The 26,121-nt window shown below is 35.7% G+C and overlaps 1 protein-coding gene across 1 annotated transcript in view; it reads right to left on the reverse strand.

The window, feature by feature from the left end:
* LOC107708733 (contactin-3-like) overlaps window positions 1-26,121 on the reverse strand; it is a 60,080-nt gene that overhangs the window by 23,956 nt on the left and 10,003 nt on the right. The window contains exons 4-9 of the mRNA XM_016513033.1: window positions 23,376-23,520; window positions 14,993-15,168; window positions 9,947-10,042; window positions 5,394-5,597; window positions 4,080-4,182; window positions 1,915-2,099 (exon numbers count right to left, since the gene is read on the reverse strand). Coding sequence (XP_016368519.1) covers window positions 1,915-2,099; window positions 4,080-4,182; window positions 5,394-5,597; window positions 9,947-10,042; window positions 14,993-15,168; window positions 23,376-23,520 — 909 coding nt within the window. The remainder of the gene's footprint in view (window positions 1-1,914; window positions 2,100-4,079; window positions 4,183-5,393; window positions 5,598-9,946; window positions 10,043-14,992; window positions 15,169-23,375; window positions 23,521-26,121) is intronic.

Here is a 26,121-nt window from a genome sequence, read left to right on the forward strand (position 1 = left end):
AAGAAGTCTCTTTCTCTCTTATTTGAAGAAAAAAATACAATAAAACAGCAATATTGTGAAATAGTATTACAATTTAAAATAACGGTGTTCTATTTGATTATATTTTTTAATAATTTATTCCTGTAATGGCAAAGATTAATTTGAAGACTCCATACATATATATATTATATACATATATATATCTATTTCTTCAAAGTTCCATGGTAACAGACTTTTGTAGCAAATCTCAACCCACATTCACCCAAATTGCTCAAATCTCACAGTGTAACCCCTGAACCCCTTCTGATTATTAATCATTATTATCGGAAAAGGCTGCAATATTATAACCACATAAGCCGCTTCACCATCTCCAAATGGCTTGCCATACACTCCCTCGCTTGTCTGTATAATACTGAAAGCATGCCTGACGCTCCTATAAAAACAAACAATAGATGACCCAATTCACAAGAGCCATGTGAATATGAATCTCACTACTGAAGTGAGATGCCTGGTGAATATGTCAATTCTATCGCACTACGGGCACACGCTCCATTCCATGCTACAAATCCTTTGACCTCCTTCTGGAAGCTTTATTATCCTTTCTGCTGGCAAACACTCCACTGCCACGTACAGTGTCTTGAATTCAATTAACAAATTCATATGATTGCATTTCTTCCCACAAATGTTAATTTAAAAGGCCCAGGATAAGACCTACGAATCCTTTAAGACCGACACCAATCCAGTGCTTTTCAAACTGCTTGTTTTTTTGCGGGAAGTCAAATAGTGGAATAGAAAATCTACTTTGGCAGGGCAAGCTCCCTTTTTCATTTATCCTACAGAATTGTATTACAGTTTCACAGCACACAGACGCACAAATTGCATTTAGGCAGTCAGTGCGAATACAGAAAGTCCAAAAAGACTGCTGATTGTGTGTTAGATTTTATTAAGGGTACAAAGGGTATAAAATTATTAATACAACAACGTCATACATTTCAAATTAAGCTTGACTTTTTATGGAATGTCACTGTGACCTTCTACAATGACGTCCTCATTGCAGAAGGTCACAATCACGTGCATCATGAAATGTCATGTCTCTCAAGGACACAAGTCAAATGAGACACTGGTTGTGACATGTTCTCACTGTGAGTTATGACACAAATGGAATGGCGAGGTTGAGTGCAGTTTTACATGGCATAATGACAGTGGAAAAGTGTCATAATGCCACTTGAGGTAGTTTAGAACTTTACAAGCTGCTAAAGAGTCATATCAAACTTACATATACAAATTTTCTTTCTGTCACATGAATATTTCTGATAAATGCTTAACTCTCAAAGGTAAACATTGCTTTAATTACCATATAAAACATACAATAAATTAATATAAATAAATTATTTTAAATAAAGTTGTAAATAATTAAACATTTTTCTTTATTTAAATTGATATTTCTACAGTTGCATCTGCTGCAATCTGTGCTAAAGGGAACTATAATCATTTATTCTGTGTTCATTTTTCTCAACAGATAAAACACAGAACATAATGGTCTTTTTGCATAAATACAATTTACATTCTATAAAACTCCTCCAAATAAATAAATATCTGCAGTAACAACCAATACCACTATCTACTGATTTATTACTGCAGATTCAATGCAGTGCAGAAATGCCATATGGTAACTGTCATGTTTTTTGTTTTGTTTTTCAAATTACTGTAAAGCTTTATGAGACAAAGCTGATCTGTCAAAAAAGGCATCTATTTATACTTATCAAAGAACTAATTCCAGAGGTAGAAGAAATGCATGCATATGTATAACAATAAATTTGTTGACAAGGGTGTTTATGATAAATGTTAAAAGGAAAAAGCTGTAATAAATAAAATATACATAAAAAATAAATTAAATAATAAACTAGAAATTAAGGGTGAAAAAGATCAACTCACCATGGAAAGACAAACGACCCCTCGCTGCATTCTTTCCACGACTGTTTTCCGCTATGCACTCATATGTCCCTGTGTCCTCTTGTTGAAAACTCGGAATCTCCAGAATGGCGTTAGAATTTTTCAGTTTGACTTTGTTTGGGAATGAAACGTCACTGGTTCTTCTCCAGCTGATCTTGGGAACTGGACTGTGAACCCAGAACAAAGCCACCATTAGAACATAGATAAATTAATTTGAAAGACACCTTTATCTAAAGCAAATATACTTTTTTTAACCAGTATGTTTATTCCCTGGGAATCAAATCATTACCTTGGCATTGCTTTTATCCAAAACGACATATATGTGACCCTGGACCACAAGACCAGTCATAAGGGTCAATTTTTCGAAATTGAGATTTATACATCACCTGAAAGCTGAATAAATAAGCTTTCCATTGATGTATGATTTGTGAGGATAGGGCAATATTTGGTCGAGATACAACTATTTGAAAATCTTGAATCTGAGGGTGCAAAAAAATCTAAATACTGAGAAAATCACCTTTAAAGTTGTCCAAATGAAGTTCTTAGCAATGCATATTACTAATCAAAAATTAAGTTTTTATATATTTACAGTAGGAAATTGACAAAATATCTTCATGGAACATGATCTTTACTTAATATCCTAATGATTTTTGGCATAAAAGAAAAATTAATAATTTTGACCCATACAATGTATTTTTGGCTATTGCTACAAATATACCCCAGCGACTTAAGACTGGTTTTGTGGTCCAGGTTCAAATATTGCATTCAAGCTATACATTTAATTATTATGTGAAGGTCTTACTTTTACATTTATGCATTTTGCAGATATTTTATTCAAGGCATTCAAATATTTAATCATACATGCATTCTGTAGGAACCAAATTCATGATCTTGGCGAGGCTACCACCATGTTCTACCAGCTACAGGAACTTTTTCTCACTCACAGAATTCCATCTGTGGAATTATAAGGTTAATCCCAGAATTATGGTTTAACATAATGTTTGGTGAGAGGAAATCAATTTGGCAGAAGCTTTTATCCAAAGTGGCATACACTGCATCAAAGTTATACTATTTATTATTATGTGCAGATCTTGCCTTTACATTTATGCATTGGGCAGACACTTTTAATTCAAAGCATTCAATGTATTTTATTAATCATGCATGCATTCCCTTGGAACCAAATTCATAACCTTGGCATTGCTAGCACCATATTTTACCAGCTACAACTTTTTTTCATTCACACAATTCCATTTGAGGAATTACAGGGTCAAAATGATAGTTTAATGTTTTATGTTTGGAAAGATGAAATCAGTTTGGCAGTTGCTTTTATGTAAAGTGACATACATTGCATTCAAGCTATGCATTTTATTGTGCAATGCAATTATTACCAGTATGTAAGTTTAGGGTTAGTATTTTTTTTTAATATAAAAAATGATCAAATACATGCAGCTTAGGAGCATAAGAGACTTAGTAACGTTAAACAATCTTATTGACCCCAAACCTTTATGGTAGAAGTGATTTAATCTGCATCTAACTTAAGCATTTTGATCTGTTCATGTATTTCCTAGGACTCAAATCCATGACGCACCATCCTGGCGTTGATAGCATCATGCTCTACCAGCTACAGCAACTTTGTCTGAGGAAGTGAAATTCCATAATGTTTGGCAAAAGAAAATCCATTTCCCCCTCATTTCTTCAAAGCTCTACCCTATTAAGAAAATCTGAGTTTGAATGGATCTGATTCATGTTTGGATCCGGGGCGACGCACTCCTTGTATGTTGTGAAAAGCTATCATCTCCTATCACTTTTGAAAGCTATCATTTTTGAAAACCTGCATTACCCCCTTTCTAAACGACAACCCTTCTGCTCTTCATTTGAAAAGAAGCTTGCAGCTCTATTTCCACACTATTTAAGGAGTAAATTTTGCGGGTCATTGCCCTCTGCAAAGCGGGCCATTATGGTGAAAAGCTCTCTCTAAAAAAGCTTCCGTGACAGATTGCAAATCGCATTAAGAATGAACCTGAAGTGCTGATCACAAATTTGGTGTATTTTATAAAGCAAGATAAATAACGCAAGTGTGTGAACTCAGGCAACAGTTTGCGGGCAGAGAACGCAGACAGACGCAGATGTGTGCATGCTGGACTTACTTTCCCAGGGCGAAGCATTCTAGCTTCAGTGTGGATCCTTTAGCAGCTGGAATGGTGTCGGGGAAATGAAGCTCTATTTTGGGCTCGTACTCTCCCATCACTCCTGCCATGGGCAGACAATACAGCACAGATGCATATGGCTTTGTCATTCATGATTTATGATATACAAGCTTTGTACTCCAGAATACAAGCAAAACAACAACAAATGGCAAAACACAAAGCCCTGTCAATGAGCAGGGGAGCTGAGAAGATTGTGCCAAAAATACAGAGACATGTTATTAAAGATTTATGGAAGACACATAATAAAAACCGGATCCATCTCAAATGGAAATGTGGCCTCCTTTGAAGCATTGTCAAGGATGCAGGTTAGTGTTCTTAAAAGAGGCAGTTTAGCTTTCAAGACAGTGGCATAAATGCACCTCTGACATTTACGGATGAACATCTCCCTAAAAATGTCACAAGCTTCTTGGACCCAAGTGAGATATACTGTTAAAAATATGTGAAATCTATTTTAAACGCCAAAAACAACAACAAAAAAGAAGCTCTGGTTGCCAGAACTTTACCATAAAAAAAATATGCTGCCATTTTTTATCAAACATGTTTCCAAGTTCTACAGATTGAGCTTACATTTACAGTTAAAAACATATTTCATTAACTAAAAAGGTTAAATATAATGGTAAATGCTAAAATATGTTTTTAACCTTTATAATATACACACATTGAATTCTGGGAATGTCAATTCATGTTTTTTCACTGTAAGATGATTTGTTAATTTTCACTTTCAAAAACTGTAAATTTAACAGTATGTTACTGTAAAATTACACGAAATATCCCATTAGATCATTACAGTTTTTCACTGTATAGAGGTCTGTTCACACCAATAATAAACGTTTACTATAAAGATAACTATAATGAGAACTATATTAGCGTCCACACCAATGCACGATAACATTGTTTATTATGAGCACATGCTGCAGTTTTGTCACCTGCCAGTTTAAATGTTCTAAATTTTCACAAAAAAATAAATTTAATAAAATTCTGATCGGATGTTAATGTTTTTTGAAAGTGATTCCAACAATATGGTTCCTCTGTGCTGCTCCTGTTATAGTTGTTGTAGTTTATTGTATTAAATTTATAACGATTTTAAAACTTTATCTTTATTGTTATCGTCCTTGGTGTTAATGGGGCTTAAAAAGAACATATAGTTTTTATCATAGCATTTTTATAATCTATTACCATTAAAATTCTGATTCTTTTTTTACAGTGTATATATTGCACCTAAACCGTACAGTATTTGACAGACACCTCTCTTACCGTCATTTCTCAGCACTAAAGGAGTTGGCGAACTGAACACCCTCTCCTTGGTAATAGTGTTATTAACCACACAGGTGTAATTCCCAACATCGGACGGTTCCACTTTAGCTATATAGAGATTCCCCGTCTCTTGGGATACAAAGCGCCGGCTGTCTTGCTGGACGAAGTGAGGGTACTCACTGAAGACCCAGGTGAATGTGAGCTCTAGAAAGATGTCAAAAACAGAGCATTAGATCCTGACACAGACATTTATACTTTCAGAAAGGTGTTGAGTCACTTTGTTCAGCAGACTATAATGTCGGCTCAAAAGCGCATACAAAGTGTCTGTGTTACACCACTCGCTTCGCCTTGGGCTGACCTCCTTATGGCAGGTAAGGCTCAGTAAACAGAGCGACTCTTCCTTTGTGATGCAGCAGGAAAAGGAGCCAAACAAACTAGATTAAAGTGCCTCACTTGCACTCTTATTGCACATGCCCTGTCCGGCTTCACCGTGGCTGGGGACGAAGGCTTCTCTGCTGGCGTCATTCATGCATGGCTGGCTCTTACTGGAAAGGGCTGAACCAGAGAAGACCAAAGGCCCTGCCACAGTGCATTAGCGTGTCATCTACAGGAGACTGAGAGGGGGAAGGGAACGGGAAAGAGTGGCTCGTGTACATGATGCAACTGTTGGAAAGGTGTATGGGATGGCTGCCACTTAAAAAGTGTCCCCCGAGACTACGCCACCCATCCTAAGAAGGGGAAACACGCTGGCAGGCTGGCTGTCGTGAAGCTGAAAGCAATTCTTTATGATCAGGTTGGCCCGGGAATCCCTGCTTCAGAGTTCTGTTAGCTTAATAAGAAGCGATAGCGCTGAAGGTAGAGGAATTGAAAAGATAGAAATTGCAATGGTTACTGAAACATGCTGTTCAGAACTACAATGGGGGATCTGCGTTTTTATGAGGGTGTCTGATGTTAGAGACCTCCACTGAGAAAAACGGGGCAATCATGGGTTATATGACACGATCTCTGTATTGTGATATACAATATCAGAGCCATCTATGCTCTATTCCGGCATTTTAAGGAAGTGAGGCATAATAGAAATGCTGGAAAAATTGCCAACAGCTGGAAAATAATGACAGACAAGGTCAAATTCAAGAGATACTTGTTCTGAATGTACTAGATGTGCCACCATTCAGTCTTTTCATTCAATATATCCACGTCTATACATGTAATTCATAGAATTCAACAACAGAAAAAGGCACACAATTGAAAAGGCACATTGAAAATGTATTTTAAAAAATGTATCAAAAATACATTTATTTAATCATCTGAAATCATTCAGAAATCATTCTATTATGCAGATTTTTAATCAATGTTGAAGAAGGTTGTGCTACTTAAACTTTTTTGTGGAAACTGTGATACTTTTTTTTCAGGATTATTTAATGAATAAAAAGTTCTTTAAAAACAGCATTTGTTTTGTAACATTATAAATGTCATTACTGTCATTTTTAATCAATTTAACGATTCTTTTCTGAATAAAACAATAAAAAAATTAAATAATAATAAATCTTACTGACCCCAAACATTTGAACTGTAGTGTATAATGGATTTTAGCAGATGTAGAGCAGAGAATCAATTTGATCTCATACTATTTTTCAATAGAGAACATAGCGTTATCCTTGAAAAAAATGTTTTGAATATTACTAGTGTAGAACAATATAGCTTAGTCTACTATGATAAAACAGGTTGGTAATAATAACCAATTTGTTTTTTTAGTTCAGCAATCTCAATAGACAGCTAGATCATGGGTACTTTGATAAAGCTTTTTTATCTAGCAGGAAACTGCAAAAGTGGAGCAGAGAAAACTTGCTTTTAAAACATTTGATCACATGCTATTTTGCCAAAATGAACATTCAGCATTGCTCTGGGGGAAAAATAGTTGAGATGTTGCAAATATTACTAGTGTAAAACAATACAGCGTCTTCCACAATGATAAAACAGTTTGGTAATAATAACCCCATTGTCTTTTGAGTTCAATATGCAGCCTAAATCTAAATAGATAAAGAGCAACTACTGTATATTGTAATACTTAAACTTATGCACAGCAAAAAGTTTTATAATAGAATCAGTTGAAAATTTGCAAAGCTTAGCATTCTTGTTTGCATTTTGCAGCGATAAACAATTGATTAACTACTCTGCACAGAAGATGCATTTGTCAAAAAAAAAAAAAACATGTTTCTCATCTAATTGGGTTGAGAATTCAATTTCAGGTCTTTATTTCCATTTGCCTCCAGATTCAGGTCTGATTGAAAAGAAAGTGATGCAAACAAGAAAACAAATTGAAGCCAAAGAATCAATGGCAGGATCTGCGATCCATAGTAAATGAGTTTCTTTAGAAGGTCTAATGCTAACCAGCATTTCTGCCTTTTCCAGCACTTTTGAATGATTTATTTCTGGCTTTTTAGTCATAGTTAGGCAATGTTTTCAATTGCTTGTGACATTAAAGCCAAACATAAGAATATTCTCACATGAAACTCTCCTCTTCTGGGTTCTCTAATAAAACAAATGCTTAATTACAGATTTATCTCAGCAAACTATAATTGCCAAGCCTATGAAACCAATTCACATCTTCTAAATTCTGACATCTCATTTGTCGCCGTAATAGTCACGACCTCTAATTGATATTGATGTCTCTCACTGCCTGGTTCTTGTTTGCACTTGGGGTCTAATGACTTCCGTCCAATTACAGCTGGTTGAATTACAACCTCAGTCTTGTGTAAGGATAGGCGCTGTATGCTTAAGAGAAGCACAATTAACATGCATGCACTTCCGCCACTTCTGGTTCCAGCTTGTGAAACAGCATTGGAGTGTGAATTTCTACTGACCTTTATCACACTTCTCAAACAGTAGAGTAAAAAAAGCCTGTATCAATGGAGGCAACAAGAAACAATGTTGTTGTATTTTATTTACAACTTTTCACAAACAGTTCATCTAAAAAAGCCCTACCGCCGTTTCATATAATTTTCTAGGGATGACGAAACAAGAAAAAATGGTTTCATGTCATTCAATGGGATGAAAGTAAGCAATTTAAGGATTTAAGAGCAAGTACATATGTGTGTAGGCAGCACTTCACAGATTCTGACTGCTTTTATTCAAGTCGAAAGTGAATTGCTGTTTGCAACCCATTTTACTTCCATAATTTGACATTGTGAAGCAGGATAATAAACAAGAAAAATAAAGTAGGGCAGGACTTTTATCCATTGGAAATTCATAGTTGACCTGGCGGGCAAAACATCCATAGAACTGTAGCACAAGCCCGTCAATTTTCTATCTATTCCAATCCAAAAAAATATTTAGATCACCTCTCAAAAGAATAAAACAAAGATATGTGAACAAAATGCAAGTTTTGGCCATTAGCAATCCATATAAAGCACCAGCCGCAATATTTCAATCACTAAAAACAGCGGGACATTCTAAAACGTTTAATGTGAAAACACTTAAAGGTGACATATCATGAAAATCTGACTTTTACACGTTTTAAGTGCTATAATCAGGTCCCCGGTGCATCTACCAACCAAGGAAACGTGAAAAAGATTAACCCAGTAACTTTGTTTTGGGAAGCCTTTTTCTGCAAGCGTCTGAGAAAACGAGCGCGTCTGATTTCGCTCCCTTGGTGACGTGGCAAAGGGATCTCATTATAATATTACCGCCCCTTAATCTGTAAATTTCCACCCACGTCATTTGATTTCGCAAGCGACAACGGTGTAGAACGCAATGCGCTAAATGGTAAAGTGTTTTCTTTATAATGTTATAATGTTTGGGAAAACATTTAATATTAAACTTTGCGCATTGCATTTATATTCTGAGTTCATTTGCTTCCCTGTACAATGTATGCATCATCAATAAGGTGTATACTGAATCTGGCCTTTAAATATCACTGTCTTACTACATTACTACTTAATGCAAACCTCGTAAAAATAACTGGCGGTCAGTGGAGAAAAGCCTTGTTTGCCCTCCATGTGGGTGTTCCTGTAAGGGTGTGACATCACATGAAAACTATGAACTGATTGGATGGTGGAAAGTGGGTGTCCCACACCAGAATGTAGCCCGACTGAATGACTGAATTAGATTATTGGTCATTATCCAGTAACTTGTCTGACCCAGTGATATTAAAATGAAACTATTCCAAATAACTTTTCAGTAATTGATATCAAGCTGAAATAAAATGATATATAAAAATTAGTTGAAAAAAATGTATTAACATTACTAAAAATAAAAAGCTTTATAGAACTAATAAAAATAAAATCAGATAACACAATAACTAAAACTTAAATTAAATATAAAATAAAAGCTGAAAATATAAAATATATGCTTGCAAATATTACTAAATAAATATAATGGTATATAAATAATACTAAAATAACACTGCTGCTGCATAACTGATGTCAAATGAAAAGCAATGCCATTAAAGAGTAAGAGCATTTCAAATATGAAGACAAATGTTTTGTTTGACTAACCAATGAAACATTTACAGTATATAAGACAAATTTAAATGGCAAGATATACAGACTCACCTCCAGAATGCAAAGGTGTGCCACATAGCAAAACAACCCCTTGGCCTTCCCTCACATTCACAGCACTTCTTGTCTGCATTTTGAAGTTTTCCAGATCTGTAACAGATTAAACATGGAATGAAATACATTTGCATGCATAATGAAAACAGCATTTCATAGTATAGCAAAACAAATAGAGACGAAACATCGACTGCAATCATTTAGTAGAGCTCAATATTTGAGAAAGCAAAAAGAAGGAAACCGAATCAGTGATTGAGAATAATCCAAAGCATACAGTGGGTGTCTAACAATGCAGTCTAGTGAAACACTATGAGGGTGTATGAAAAAAGGGATGCTAACATCACATCCACCTACCAGCAGTAAGCCGCATCATTACCAGAGATATCTTAATCTCACCCACTGAGTCAGTATAGCTTCCCTGTCAATACATGTCCACACGATACATCCTCACAAATTAACAGGAGGAGAGGAAGTTGGCAGCCGGCTCATATACCTGGCATGATAAAACCCTTCTCCTTGTTTCGTGACAGAGAAGGCCTTCTGTAACCATAGCCTGCTGTGCCAATTCCACACCCTTAAGCAAACAAGCCAAGAGCCAGGCTCCCCAACACATACAATATAGAGTCAATGTGACCAATAAGACAAATTACAGAGTAAGGAAAAACAGAAAAACAAAAGAAGCAGAAGAAAACATCAGGGCTAGGGAGAGGTGGTGGAAAACAGTGGGAAAGATTAATGAGAGGTTCCCCGCTGACCGAAAAGAAGTCCCACACAGCCGGGTTGTACTGAGCTGTGGTGGAAGTGGAAAGAGCAGGACTCGCTCGGCTCATAGTAACAGAATGAATGGATTAAGAGCCACGGGCGCTGATTAATGGTCTCTTGTGTTAAAATCTATAAGGCTGGACTCACGTGGTGGCTGTAGACTGTGCGGTAAGCCAAACATCTTCACAGTGAATGGCGTTGCTTCATAAATGTCAAACATTCATATCTGGATGTGAAGGTCGATGAGTTAAGTGCTTATGGATTCATTTCCAAAACTCTTATTGATTCTTTCTTCATATGAGATGGTGGAACATTCAACTTCACGGTCCTGTTCAATTAAACACTCAAAGCTTGGCATACATAAGGTTTATTTAATGTTTTATTTTATAAGTTAATAAAAAGTAAAGCAGAAATTAAAAAATTAAACGTTTTATGAAAATTGAAATCCTAAAAAACTAAAAAAAAAAAAATTTTTCACACATAAATTATTTAAAATAAAATAAAAACATCCACAAAATAATTTTTGATTTTAAAATATGGTTTGTTATTAAACTTTAAACCTTTACAAACATATTGACCATTAAAAAGGCCTCTAGATAGCAAAAACACTTGTATATAAAATATAGAACTTTAATATTGTTATTTAATGTTGTTAATGCTTTAAATGATACCAGGCAGCACATTAACTTCTGCAGTCCTACTAAAACTAAAATAAGCTGACTAAATGAAGCTACAAAAAAAAAGTAATAAAAAAAAATTAAAAAGTAACTAAATAAACTAAATGATGAAATCTGAAAACTAACAGAAACTACACTAAATTAAAAGGCAAACAACAAAAAAAAAAAATTTAAAAAAAATTAAAACTATAATAACCATGTGGTTGCTAAACTGTTCTAAGTGGTAATATACAAAAACTCAAATTAAACATACTTGTGATCACCCAATCACAATTTTATTTTTATATAGGGTCTACTGGTTACATATCTGAATAGGCTTTGAATTCTAGGGAGCTTGTGTGAGCCACAGTTTGTCAGGTCACAAATCTGCTCTGCTGCTATTGCACCCTTGAGAAAGGTACTCATTCCAAACTCGCCCCAGGAGAGGATTACACCAATACACAGCCAATAGAAAGCCACCATGGAATAAATCTCCCAATGACAATTTTTACAGTTAAGCATGTATTTCAAACTGGCTTGCAAACGCATGATGCAGTTTTCAACAGCTGTCTGAAAGATAAGAAATGCCACAATGACATATTATCAAAGCCAGCGGCATTATCATCCTATTAAAATCATAATTCTCCTTTGACTAACCAATGATCAATACAGGAAATAAATGTCAAGCAAGTCCTGTTAACCAGTCCCCTGAAGTGAGATTCATTATCCCACCCATAAAGATGGGAATCTGTCTCCTAAGGGGCTGTGGGATGCTCTGAGTATTCCCATGGTTGGATCAATAGTTAGATAGCATGAGAGTGAAGAGTCTTCACTGTCAGACAAAAGGCCAGGCGTGTTCTCATTTCAAACAATCCTTCTCCCAACTGATTTGAGCTTCTAATTTCTGAAGAGGCCAGGTGGCTATGGCTATTCTCATACTTGGCAGTTTACTTTGTGAAGCAGACAGCACAGATATTAATATGGCGAGTCAATACACAGCATACAAAGATGCTGTTGAAGCTGGTGACTAATGAGAATGAGTGATGGAGTTTGAAGTTGATGAAATGGTGCTTCACCCGGTGAAATTGTCACATTTGACAGCTTGTTTGATTGCTCTTTCTTCAGCAATGCCATGTGAATACCAAACACCAAAGCTGGTGCTTTTACAATATCGCTTATATTCAGTCAAACGCTCCTCCAGTTTGCCACTGTTTGGACAAATCGTACCCCAAACTCAATGGTATTGGTTGAGCTAATGTTGCTATGTTGGATTTAAAGGGGTCATATGATGCGATTTCAATTTTTCCTTTCTCTTTGGAGTGTTACAAGCTCTTGGTGCATAAAGAAGATCTGTAAAGTTGCAAAGACGTCATATCATGTCGTGGAGACACTGTGTGTTTCGTTGTGAAAGCGAAACTACTTTCTTTGGCCTTCCAAAAGAGGACGATATCCGCTTCGTCATGCCGGAAGCTGATCCGTGCTGGTCGCTGAGGAAATACAGCAACTTCGTGCTGTGAATCGCCAGATCAGCTTTCACCGTGGACGAAGCCGAGTCCAGTCCGGGGTCGTCACATGTGGTTGCCTAATGTTCTTTTTAGCAACATCATATGACCCCTTTAAATATTTCAGTAAGACTTATATGCTCACTAAGGCTGCATTTATTTGATCAAAATACAGTAAAAACAGTAATATTGTGAAATATTCTTGAAATTTATGATGTATGTAAGTGTAATTTAAAATAACTGTTTCATATTTTAATATATTTTAAAATGCAATTTTTCTTTTGATGTATAACTGAATTTTCAGCAGCCATTACTCCAGTCTTCGTCACATGGTCACTGAAATCATTCTAATATGCTGATTTGGTGCTCAAGAAACATTTCTTATTACTATAAATATTGACAGTTATAGTATATTTATAGTATGCAGTATATATTTGAGGAAACTGTGATATATGTTTTTTTTCAGGATTCTTTGATAAACAAAAAGTTCAAAAGAACAGTATTTATTTTAAATAGAAATCTTCTGTATCAATGTAAAAGTTTTTTTTTATCACTTTTGATCAATTTATTGCATCCTTGCTGAATTTCTTTAAAACAATTACTGACACCAATCTTTTGAATAGTACTGTGTGCATATATAGTAATTTATTATTTAATAATTATAATTTATATAATAATATATTAATCATAATTTATTTAATCTCTTTCATATAAGTGGCTTTGGGAAAAGCATCAAATACATACTGTACATTGACAAATTGACCGAAAACCCTAATTTTAACAACGAAAAATGACACACAGCATCTTTAAAAATGAATACTTTCACATAACTTACATGCAAACTGTAGTGTGGCTCTCTGGCTGAGAATGGTTCCCTGGGCATTGGAGGCAGTGCACTGGTAGACACCGCTGTCTTGGTCCCGATCCAGGCCAGTAATGATCAGGTTACCCCCAGACAGGCGACGCCTCTCGTCACCATGAAGATCAATGAGCGTTCCGTTTAGAGACCATCTGGAGAGACGCAAACACAATCAGGAGTGTGGTCTCCAGAGAAACTAACTCACCAATATTCATCACATGCATCGATCTGATGAAGCCTGCTTCATTATACAGCCAGATTCAGCATGAAACAAAGCTCACTGCTGACATTTGTTTTCCTTCTTTGTACTTCTGCAGTACAATCTGACTAATAACCGATGAAAGCAAGCAAAACAGTGCTGAAGAATACGAAAAATCAAATTATTTATTGACCTTGAAGATGTGCAATGTTTAGTCGTGAGTAGGTTGGTTTTAGTTTCCAATGATCAAATTGCTATGAAAAACTATGAAAGGTTCATTATTTTTCAATGTGACTTCAATTATTTAGCTACACTTACATGTGGAATATTTTTAAAAAATCAACATGGCGTGTGAAAAAATAGAGCAAATTAAACAGCAACTCGGACTGCTTGACAAAAATAATGTGATATCTCAAGATTTATTCAGAATGTAATAATCTGCTGGTTGCTAAAGAATTTTTCAAAATTTAATTTTACAAACAAAATTTTTGAACTTAACATTAAACCAATGTGGCATCTGCAAACCAAACGATGCAAGAACTTTTCTCAGAATCTTGTTCTTTATAATTTTTGTGGTTACTTTTATCCAACTTATCCTTTAGTGTGTGTGTGTGTTATTACTATAAATATTGACAGTTATAGTATATTTATAGTATGCAGTATATATTTGAGGAAACTGTGATATATGTTTTTTTTCAGGATTCTTTGATAAACAAAAAGTTCAAAAGAACAGTATTTATTTTAAATAGAAATCTTCTGTATCAATGTAAAAGTTTTTTTTTATCACTTTTGATCAATTTATTGCATCCTTGCTGAATTTCTTTAAAACAATTACTGACACCAATCTTTTGAATAGTACTGTGTGCATATATAGTAATTTATTATTTAATAATTATAATTTATATAATAATATATTAATCATAATTTATTTAATCTCTTTCATATAAGTGGCTTTGGGAAAAGCATCAAATACATACTGTACATTGACAAATTGACCGAAAACCCTAATTTTAACAACGAAAAATGACACACAGCATCTTTAAAAATGAATACTTTCACATAACTTACATGCAAACTGTAGTGTGGCTCTCTGGCTGAGAATGGTTCCCTGGGCATTGGAGGCAGTGCACTGGTAGACACCGCTGTCTTGGTCCCGATCCAGGCCAGTAATGATCAGGTTACCCCCAGACAGGCGACGCCTCTCGTCACCATGAAGATCAATGAGCGTTCCGTTTAGAGACCATCTGGAGAGACGCAAACACAATCAGGACTGTGGTCTCCAGAGAAGCTAACTCACCAATATTCATCACATGCATCGATCTGATGAAGCTTGCTTCATTATACAGCCAGATTCAACATGAAACAAAGCTCATTGCTGACATTTGTTTTCCTTCTTTGTTCTTCTGCAGTACAGTCTGCAGACTAATAACTGATGAAAGAAAGCAAACAGTGCTTAAGAATAAGAATTAACTCATTATTTATTGACCTTGAAGATGTGCAATGTTTAGTCGTGAGTAGGTTGGTTTTAGTTTCCAATGATCAAATTGCTATGAAAAACTATGAAAGGTTCATTATTTTTCAATGTGACTTCAATTATTTAGCTACACTTACATGTGGAATATTTTTAAAAAATCAACATGGCGTGTGAAAAAATAGAGCAAATTAAACAGCAACTCGGACTGCTTGACAAAAATAATGTGATATCTCAAGATTTATTCAGAATGTAATAATCTGCTGGTTGCTAAAGAATTTTTCAAAATTTAATTTTACAAACAAAATTTTTGAACTTAACATTAAACCAATGTGGCATCTGCAAACCAAACGATGCAAGAACTTTTCTCAGAATCTTGTTCTTTATAATTTTTGTGGTTACTTTTATCCAACTTATCCTTTAGTGTGTGTGTGTGTGTGTGTGTGTGTGTGTGTGTGTGTTTTACCTCGAGTTTAAGAGTAACCACATGTGAAGTTCGTCATATTCACTAAGGACATGTTCCAACAACATACAGCAAAAGCATCCAAATACTGTTTATGTATGTTGAAGGGTGAAAAAAATATTTTTGTAAAAATGTTTAATTGAAGAGCTTGTGCTGTCTTACTTTAAAATAAATGGCAATTGGTTTAATATTTTGTTATGTAATGCAATAACATTCCTCCTAATTTGCGGGTTTATTATTCTTGCTGATGCTATTACAAAGTAGGAAAATTATATTATAAAAGTGGAATGTTTCCCATCAGAAAACCAGCTTAATCAATAACTGTAATCATAAAATGAATGCCAACTTCTGTAACAGGGAAAAATGCATCAACTCAGACCTTTTCACATCATTAGATATCTAGCACTCAACTATTCAGAACTGACCTTAAAAATCATCCTGAGTTGTGCTGAATCAGGCATTTGAGAGTGAAAACTTGGCAGAAAACCTTTGGAATGATGGAAACAATGGGGAAATAAAGGTGTTGGCAGGATCTACATTATTCCACAATGGTGTAAAAAACTAATGAGTGGGGTGGACAATGCGGTTTTAAAAAGTAACTGGAGACTCTAATCTCGCCTAAATCTGACAGACAACAAAGTGTAGATTTACTGCAGCTCTCCAAAGCCCATTTCTGCTGCATTATTTATTGATCTCAGTGTGGCAGTCGAGTTAATCTAACTCCTTTAGTCATCATTTGTGAGTCTAATATCATAGCCACTGTATTTGATATCATTTACTGTGACATTCGGCCTGCAGGCTTACACAATTGATTACTGCGAGGCTGTTTGTTGTAAATACAGACAATATTTGTGTTCTCACAAAGTAGTCAAGTATAATATTATAGCATCAAACTAATCTAGTTTTCTAATACACTTTCAATAGCGTGATGAATCAACAAAGCTCCTGCATCCCACATAAAGTGGGCCCCTCTGTGAATAAAATGAATGAAATAACCAGTGTGTTATCCTGAAAGGATCTAATATCATCTGTGTTGGTACATATACCCCTGCACAAAATAATGTTGTCATCTACTTCTTAGTGTAGACTAGCCATTCTCCAACAACTTTGATTAAATCAGAACATCCACAGACCACCTAAACACAACAATAGTTCTTCCAATTTTTATGAAAACTGAATATCTGTGATTTCAAGCTTGAGAAATTTGGTCACTATAATGCCATATTTCAATTATTATAAATATTTCTGTAGGTAAGATGAATCATGATGCTGTAAGACACGTCATTTGTTGCTTGAGCTGCCAATGCAGATATATGGAAGAACTCTACAGGAGTAGCATCTGAAAAACACATTATGCAACAATATTAACATTTATAAATGATTATAATACAATTGCATGTGTTGTTAATATGCATATTTTGCACACAACATAAGTGGTATAGTCTTGACTATGTTTAATTTCCTCAGCTATATTTATTTATTTATTTTTTTCAGTTTAGACTAGAAAATTAAATATATCTCAGAACTCAGAGGCTAGCTGCTTCTGATGGATCAATAGCCTTAGAATAATATGGAAATAGGAAATATTGATTTCTACCACATGTGCTGAGATGCTGTATGAGTATTCAGGGGGAAAATAATTTCATGCTAATTAAAATATCATGCCCTCTACCACCCTCTCTTCCCCCTTCTCTTTATGTTAAGTGAATGTCATATTTTTCAAAAGTGCTACTCATTTTATTAACTATAAACTTTTAATGAGGGGAAAAATACTTAGTGCAACTTTACTATGAAACAAAATAGACGCAATGTAACACAAGTAGCAACAGATCTTTTTTCTGCATTGTAACGTGTATCTGAGTGAAATGGTTTGTTAAAAACGAAAAATATATATGGCAGGGACTTGGTTCAGTCCATTAGTTGTTGACTGGATGGAGGCAGAGCTGAATTTGTAAGAAAGGGGCGGGGTATATGCAGACAAAATAGTCCAGTATACATCACCAGAGAGAAGTCTGTTGTTTCACAAATTAACTTTGATTACAAATTACAAGGTCATTTTTTATGTGCATATGAATGGATGAATCATTCACAATAAGATCAATAACATGCATTTAAATACAACAGCTTGATACTGGGGCAGTACTCTCAAAGGTTCCCTTACATCTACCTATAAAGAGTACATATTAGTACCATTTGAGTGTACTGGACCAGCGACAAGCGCATTGTGATTGTGAAAAATATTTTTTTATTGATTTCCCATGGATAAGATGCTCTTTTTGTATTCAGTCCTATTTGAAATCATACTACAGGACAGCAACGATCACAATCACAGTGGTAGGTTAAGGTAACAGAATTCACGTATCCTGACAGTAATTGGTGCATGAATGATCGCTTTTAAAGGCTAGACGACGAATTACAAACAATCCAGTCTCCAAGGAGCCCCTTAACAAGAATCAAAAAGGCTTATTAGTGAAAGGGAGCCGAAGTATTTTCAGATAATGAGTAGAGGGCCTAGGGTCTCCAGTGCTGTTCTTTCCACGACCAAAAGTTCTCTGAGAAGTTTAATGGACAATTATGCTGCCCCTGCACACCGAACTGTCCAAGCCTCCATCAGTATCATGATCCTCACGCTATTATTACTGTCACGATTAACGTCTACATCATCATAATCATCATTCTAATGTCTATGTTACTTCAGACTACATTAACAAACTGCCCAGAGACAAAGCCTACACCGGCTCATTAGAAAAATATCAGAAATGTGCACATGGAAAATGCAAAAAAATAAAAATGGTGACGTACAAAACAGTCAGCTCCAATTATCTTTCCAAAAGAATGCTCCGCAGTGCTTCATACAACCGAGAAAGCAACCTGCGTTCAACAAAGATCACGCTGGAGTCGAGTTAATGAGGGCTGACACAAGAGCACCTCTGACTTTCTCTGTGTAATCTCTGCATTTTAACCAGCTCTCCTTCACATTCTCGTCTCTGATTACTGCCTGCTCCATGGACCAGGGTTCAAATCCTTACAATCTCGAAAGCATGCTCGGCAGGTTGAAAATCCTGTCAGGTTAAATGTAGGCTGGGAAAACAGATTCTGAGCTCTTTCAAAGGATTTAAAACAGCAGCACAGGGAGACCTAAAGTGACTGTGAGTAAAACAGAACTTATTTTGCATTAACAATGCCAAGGTCATGGGTTTGATTCCCCAGGAAAGCATAAACTGATAAAAATGCATACCCTGTATGCAAGTTGTTAAAACAAACGAAAAATAAGTTTACTTGCAACGCCTTGTTGCTCCTTCACAATGAGGCAAAAAGTCCCTTTCCAAAACCTTCACTCTCTCTGTTCCTCTTTGGTGGAATGAGCTGCAAACCTCCAATCTAACCGCTGAGACCTAAAGAACACACCTTTTCAGCGAGCACTTAACCACCACAAACCATTAAACCAATGCACTTGCACAGTCACACACAATTTTCTTCTTCTCTAGCTTGCTTCCTAATCTAGTTATCAAATAAACCTGCCATTGTACATTACGGATATTGTTGGCTCTTTAGCGAATTGCTTTTGTTCCTCTTTTGTAAGTCACTTTGAATAAAGGCATTATACATTTTGTATAAATGTATAATGTAAAAGAATTTACATTATACATTTATGCATTTAGCAGGCTAAATGCATAAATGTATAATATAAATTCTTGCTCTACGAGTGTTTGTCGACCACAAGAGCCCACAAAGGATTGTGGGTAGAAGTCATGGCTGTCCTGTGGCCTCAAATTCCCTCCCACAGAATCCTAGAGATATGCTAGGGTCAGGGTTTGTTACTGCACTGTGATTTTTTTTTTCTGCGTAATGCCGGTATGCTGAAATTATTTCGCCCTGTGTTTTTACATGTTAAGCGCTAAATGTTCTTTAAAGCGCAGACCATAAGTGGGGTGAATGAAGCACATCAGCATGTTCTGTAGATGTGTGAAAATACAATTGCTTATGTGAGGTGTTGGGCAATACAACACAGGCCGCTAAACCTGTGTGACACATTTGAACTCTACTGAGAATTTTCTACTTTAAAAACACTATTGGGGAAGTCAAACAACTCTGCTAAACACCTCAAACAGATAGACAACCTCAGCAAACAGCGCTGACAAAACAAGTGGAGAAACACCAACATAAATTAAAGCTTTTCAAACGACACATCAACACCCTTACAACAGTTTATCATGGTTTAACTTTAGTAACAATAGTTGTGCTATTTTCACAGAAATCTCTGTTAGGGGGAGGAGGAAGTCTACTTAATTTTTTATTACAACTGTGATTCTCTGATATTTGGGGGGGGGGGATTTTGGCCTTCAGATATTTCAAGAAATAAGTTATTACGAGCATGATGAACGAAAAACAAATCAGCGAAGGAAAACAAATATTTTTATTAGAAGCAAAGTCAGTTGTGGTCTAGTTAAGGATACAGTCAGAAAATGTTAACTGGTATATATAACTGGATAAATAGATATATACACACTACCATTCAAAAATTTGATTTACATTTCAGTTACATTTACATTGACTTTTACATTGTTACAAACATTTCTATTTCAAATGAATGCTGTTCTTTCTTTTCATCAAAAAAATCCTGAAAAATGTATATTGAGCACCAAATCAGCAAATTAAATTGATTTTTGAAGGATCATGTGACACTAGAGTAATGGCTGCTGGAAATTCAACTTTTTAATATATTAAAATAGAAAACAGTTATTTTAAATTGTAATAATAGTTCAAAATATTACTATTTTAGATCAAATAAATGCAGCATTGGTGAGCATAAAAGACTTCTTTCAAAACCACTAAAAATCATACTAAACTTTTGCATGGTAGTGTATATGAATTTTGTGTTTTTTATGCTATACATTGTGTATTTTGCTATATAAATATGCAAGCAAAATACATGTATTGATTTTTATATAATCTAATAAATGTAATAAAATACAAAATAAGCTTTTTTTGAGAGAAAAGCAGAAGTCAGCCAAGTGCTCTTCTCTGACTCAGCTCTGAGTTACTTTTCCATGGAATCTGAAACCAAGATGCAAAATAGCCTGGCATGTTGTGTTCTCAAAGTTCACACCGGCCCCTGCAGACGCTGAAATACCACCAGACTCTGCTGGAACACTGACAATTTATCTTGACAAAGAAAGTAACTGGATGTTCTTTGGAGACTCTTCCTCCTCTTACGGTTTTGCAGCAGAATTGGCCATCCTTCAGTCAACATTAGCTGGCTCAAATGTTAACAGCTAACACACTCAAAATGACTGCTGGGGTGGACCGAACCTTTCGGGTGTCTCTTGACCAGATTGGATCTTATAAGAACAGCCTTGAAGAATTGACTGTCAGTGATAACTTAGCAAATGTCAAGAAATTATCTTTAGAGTGTCACCGATCTTATCAGTGTCTGGGTGTATTGTTGTAAAGTTCATTTAATGATGGGTGTAGGTTTTATCAAAAGACACACAAAAAGAAAATGTCCCCAGAATTGATTAAATCTAGGCGGTCTTCAAAGCAAGACAATACACAGCTGGCATGAATGTTGGGGAAGTTTCTGAAACTGAAGCTTGCCAAATTGTTAATATAGTAAATTTAATTAATACGTTCAGTAGTTAAACTACTGTTCTTTAAAAAAAATACATATCTATACTATCACAATTTATAATTTTATTAAAAATGAAAAGTTTTTGAAATAAAAAAATCTCAATTAAGGTGACAACATCAAACTTAGATTTACTCTAAGCACAACTAAAAAGTAGTCAAAAAGATAGCAATGAACAAAATTTAAAATACTGTACTTCAGAATTAAATAATAATAAAAAAAAACTTAAAAAATTAATTTTCATAAAAACATTATGCTTTAATTAGGAATTAACAAGAAGACTTAAATCTGTGCAGAAAATGTTTACATTTGTTGCTCATTTACATTAACTGTATAAACAAACTGATTCATTAGAACACATTCTTTCCAACACTTCATATGAGAGAAATTAACTGCTTACTATTAAATGATTTGCTATCAGAAAATTTTCCATCAGAAAGGGGGCTATTTGGTCATGCTACACTGTTACTCATTGAAAAAAGTAGTTTGTTACCAGAAAGGATTTTATTTTAAAAACAACTGAACTGAACTGTCAAACTACTGACAAATGTAGTCGCGCCGCTGTTCGCTGTTAGCTCCCAACACTGGTTGCTAGACTCTTTCCTCTCTTTTACTGTGCAAAAAGGCAATTGCTAAAAAAAACGAAATGCTTAAAAGCAATCACACTGCCAGTTGGTTCGGTAAAATGATTTTCATGACAATCCAAAACCAAATATACCTAATATCTGTGAGAAAGGAATTAAAGAATTAAAGGAAGTGCAGTGTATTTCAGTGTGACAAAGCTGAAAATGCCTATTTTGCATATTGTTGAATATATGCATAAGCCACTTAATTTCCTTTCCACCAGCATTTATTTATGGTTACATATCTGCATAAATAAACCAAGAGCTGGGTCGAAAGTCAAACTTATTCGACCTTGGAGACTATCGCTGTATTGTCCGTGTGTAAAAGTAAAGGTAGTGTCACGACTTCAACTGTCACTGTGCTCTTCTTCTTCCTGTATATTGATACTCTCGTAATGTTCGGTTAAATCTGTGTTTTCCACAAAGACGCACTAAAGGGAAATGTAAGCGTTTAAATCGAATGTCACTCACAAGGTTATTACTTCCCTCCCTTGTGCTTGCCTGAGCATTTACATGATGCTGACCTAAGCTACGAAACACAATATACCACAGAGCATGGAGCACGCTGCTATTTTCAGAGCAGACGCCTCACCAGGGAATATGCGGGACAGTATCTTAGAATCTCTAGCACAAATTAGTCATTTAGACCCCTCCCATTTTCAAAGCCAATTTCCGTCCTTACAGTAGCATGCATTACCCTCTCAGAAAGATAAATTTGGCATGCTAATTCCTAAAGCTCTTGCTGAGATGTGTACACACCAAAGAAGTAATGAATCTTGAACATATCTCTGTAAGTAGGTTAAATTGCTGTTTTTGACTTTTTTTTTTTTTTTTTTTCTTTGACTTTATTTTGAAAATGTACAAATAAAAAGTTTGGTTCCAAAACGCGATAAACGCCATTTTTAAAAAAATTTAGTTTCCGCCAAAATCAGTATTTTTTAGATGAGTCTTTAGTAAAGCAGTTGATGCACATTTAAAATTGAAACTGGTGAAACTCTGGAAAGCAAATGGAAAATGGGTCACAGCAGGATGCCACTGGGATAGGCTGTTAGAAATAAAGTAGTTTACTGGATTTATGCAACGGCAAACACGAAGGACAAATAAATTGCCTCTCACCTGGAAAATCAATAGCAATCAGTGCCATTACTTTTCAAGTTGATCCTTACGGGAATAAGCTGCCAATTTGCCAAAACCAACCATTTAAATGGTTTGTAATAGCAATGAAAGGATGCATAAATTGCTAGCACAGAACATCATGCTCATACCTGTACTGAGGGGAAGGGACTCCTGATGCCTCACAGGTTAAAACAGCCTCCTGCTCAGCAGAATGGATAGGCAGTATCAGATCTTCTGGTTCCTTTTTCCAGCTTGGACCAATAAACTTTGTGTCTTCTGCTTGTGCTGATGAGACTGAGACAGAGAAAATCCATTTGTATTACATTTAATAAAAATACAGTTCAATCATGACAACTCTGAGTGAATGATTTCAACCAGCATTTACTGGCATGAGGAATGTAATGTGCATAAGCTTCATTTTGGTGTACAAGATATGCTACGCTGCTGTTGCTGAGCAATCACAAGAATTTGTTTAGCTTAGTCAAAATAACAAGCAAAAGGACAGGCTGCTGCAAGAAATGGGTAGACCCCATAACAGATCTCTACAGGTGGTTCTGGGGAGGAGGAGGGAAAATATATTCCATTCTTTGATATCAGCATCATACAATGCATTTAAACATTACATTACACCGGGGTTCCCAAACTGGGCTATTAATGTAAGAACTGCACTGTGTTTGTGAGTTGATAAAACGCTATAATAATTAAATCATAAAAATTTTAAATACAAATAATGTAAATACTAAAAATATAAATATTTTATTTGTTTACCTGATTGTCAATGTGACTATTAACCAACATCAGAGAAGTGTAAACATGCGAATGTCTTGATAAATTATTGAAATATAAACTTCCTCATGGATATTTCAAGTAATTATTTTATTTTAAGAAGGTTGGCTGACGAAAACGCACATTTATTTACATGATATTTGTGAATATGCTAAATGATTTGACACACTAGGATTTTTAGAAAGAAAATTTTAAAAGAGAAAAAAGAAGAATTAGGGAGAAATAAATAAATATATATATATATACAGTGGGTACGGAAAGTATTCAGACCCCCTTAAATTTTTCACTCTTTGTTATATTGCAGCCATTTGCTAAAATCATTTGTTAATTTTTTTTCCTCATTAATGTACACACAGCACCCCATATTGACAGACAGACACAGAATTGTTGACATCTTTGCAGATTTATTAAAAAAGAAAAACTGAAAAATGCTCAGTATTTAGTAGAAGCACCCTTTTGATCTAATACAGCCATGAGTCTTTGGGAAAGATGCAACAAGTTTTTCACACATGGATTTGGGGATCCTCTGCCATTCCTCCTTGCAGATCCTCTCCAGTTCTATCAGGTTGGATGGTAAACGTTGGTGGACAGCCATTTTTAGGTCTCTCCAGAGATGCTCAACTGGGTTTAAGTCAGGGCTCTGGCTGGGCCATTCAAGAACAGTCACAGAGTTGTTGTGAAGCCACTCCTTCGTTATTTTAGCTGTGTGCTTAGGGTCATTGTCTTGTTGGAAGGTAAACCTTAGTTCCAGTCTGAGGTCCTGAGCACTCTGGAGAAGGTTTTCGTCCAGGATATCCCTGTACTTGGCCACATTCATCTTTCCCTCGATCGCAACCAGTCGTCCTGTCCCTGCAGCTGAAAAACACCCCCACAGCATGATGCTGCCACCACCATGCTTCACTGTTGGGACTGTATTGGACAGGTGCCTGGTTTTCTCCACACATACCGCTTAGAATTAAGGCCAAAAAGTTCTATCTTGGTCTCATCAGACCAGAGAATCTTATTTCTCACCATCTTGGAGTCCTTCAGGTGTTTTTTTAGCAAACTCCATGCGGGCTTTCATGTGTCTTGAACTGAGGAGAGGCTTCCGTCGGGCCACTCTGCCATAAAGCCCCGACTGGTGGAGGGCTGCAGTGATGGTTGACTTTCTACAGTTGGGTTGTTTTGATTAAGTAAAAATAACTTAAACAAATACAGGTAATTTACAAAATTGAAGTTCTTTGAAAGTATGTTTTTTTTTACATATTAAAAGTTTGTTTTATAGCAAAAGCAGATAACTCCAACAGTCGTTTTTTGGCAAAAGCAGATAACTCCCCATTTCATGTTTTAGAGTTTAAAAAACACTAATTTAATCTTTGTAATCTCCTCAGATGACAATGTAGATGCCTGACAAATGTTGTTGTTGTTGTGATCATAAACTGTATGGATGGGATTACACGCAATACACAGAGCTTTTTCCTCACCATTGTAACACGCTGCTTTTGCAAGGTTCCGTGAAAACGTTTCAGCTTTTATTTTCCTTGATTTTCAGTGCTGGAAATCCATTTATCCTTTGTTGAAGCTTCCGTGTCGTCGTGGAGAGCACAGGTCACGGTTGCTTAGCAACGGCAGACGCCACGAAAGCGCAAGCTCCCGAGCGCTTTGGAAAGAAGGAGAAAGCGGCGCGACTGGTGTTTTCCCATGCGACATGTGAACGGCCCCAAAGTCTGTCTACACTGGATGCGACAAATCGACCATTGGATATCATTTGAACTTTGTGTCAGTACGTCATAAATAGAATGCGGCATCAATTTACTGTCGGGGATTTGTCGTGTCGTGTCGTGCCGCGCCGCATCCAGTGTAGACAGCATTACTGATTATAATGGGTTCATTGTATTTTGTCACGTCACGCCACTCGTGTCCGGAGTAGACACAGTGCGAGCCACGCAGATGCACGTGAACACTGAATTCTGTTCACTTCTGTGTCTATTTGTGCCTGAAATACTGTGCTCTGCAAGTATCCTTGTAAACGCAGTTGCTTATGGCTCAGGTGAAGGGAAACAATTGAGAAAGAAAATGGATGTGTAACAGTATATTGGTTTACAGCAGTTTAATGTTCCTGTTGCTTTC

The sequence above is a fragment of the Sinocyclocheilus rhinocerous genome, unplaced genomic scaffold (assembly GCF_001515625.1).
Source record: "Sinocyclocheilus rhinocerous isolate Xijiao unplaced genomic scaffold, SAMN03320098_v1.1 scaffold1107, whole genome shotgun sequence".
NCBI classification, from domain to species: domain Eukaryota; kingdom Metazoa; phylum Chordata; class Actinopteri; order Cypriniformes; family Cyprinidae; genus Sinocyclocheilus; species Sinocyclocheilus rhinocerous.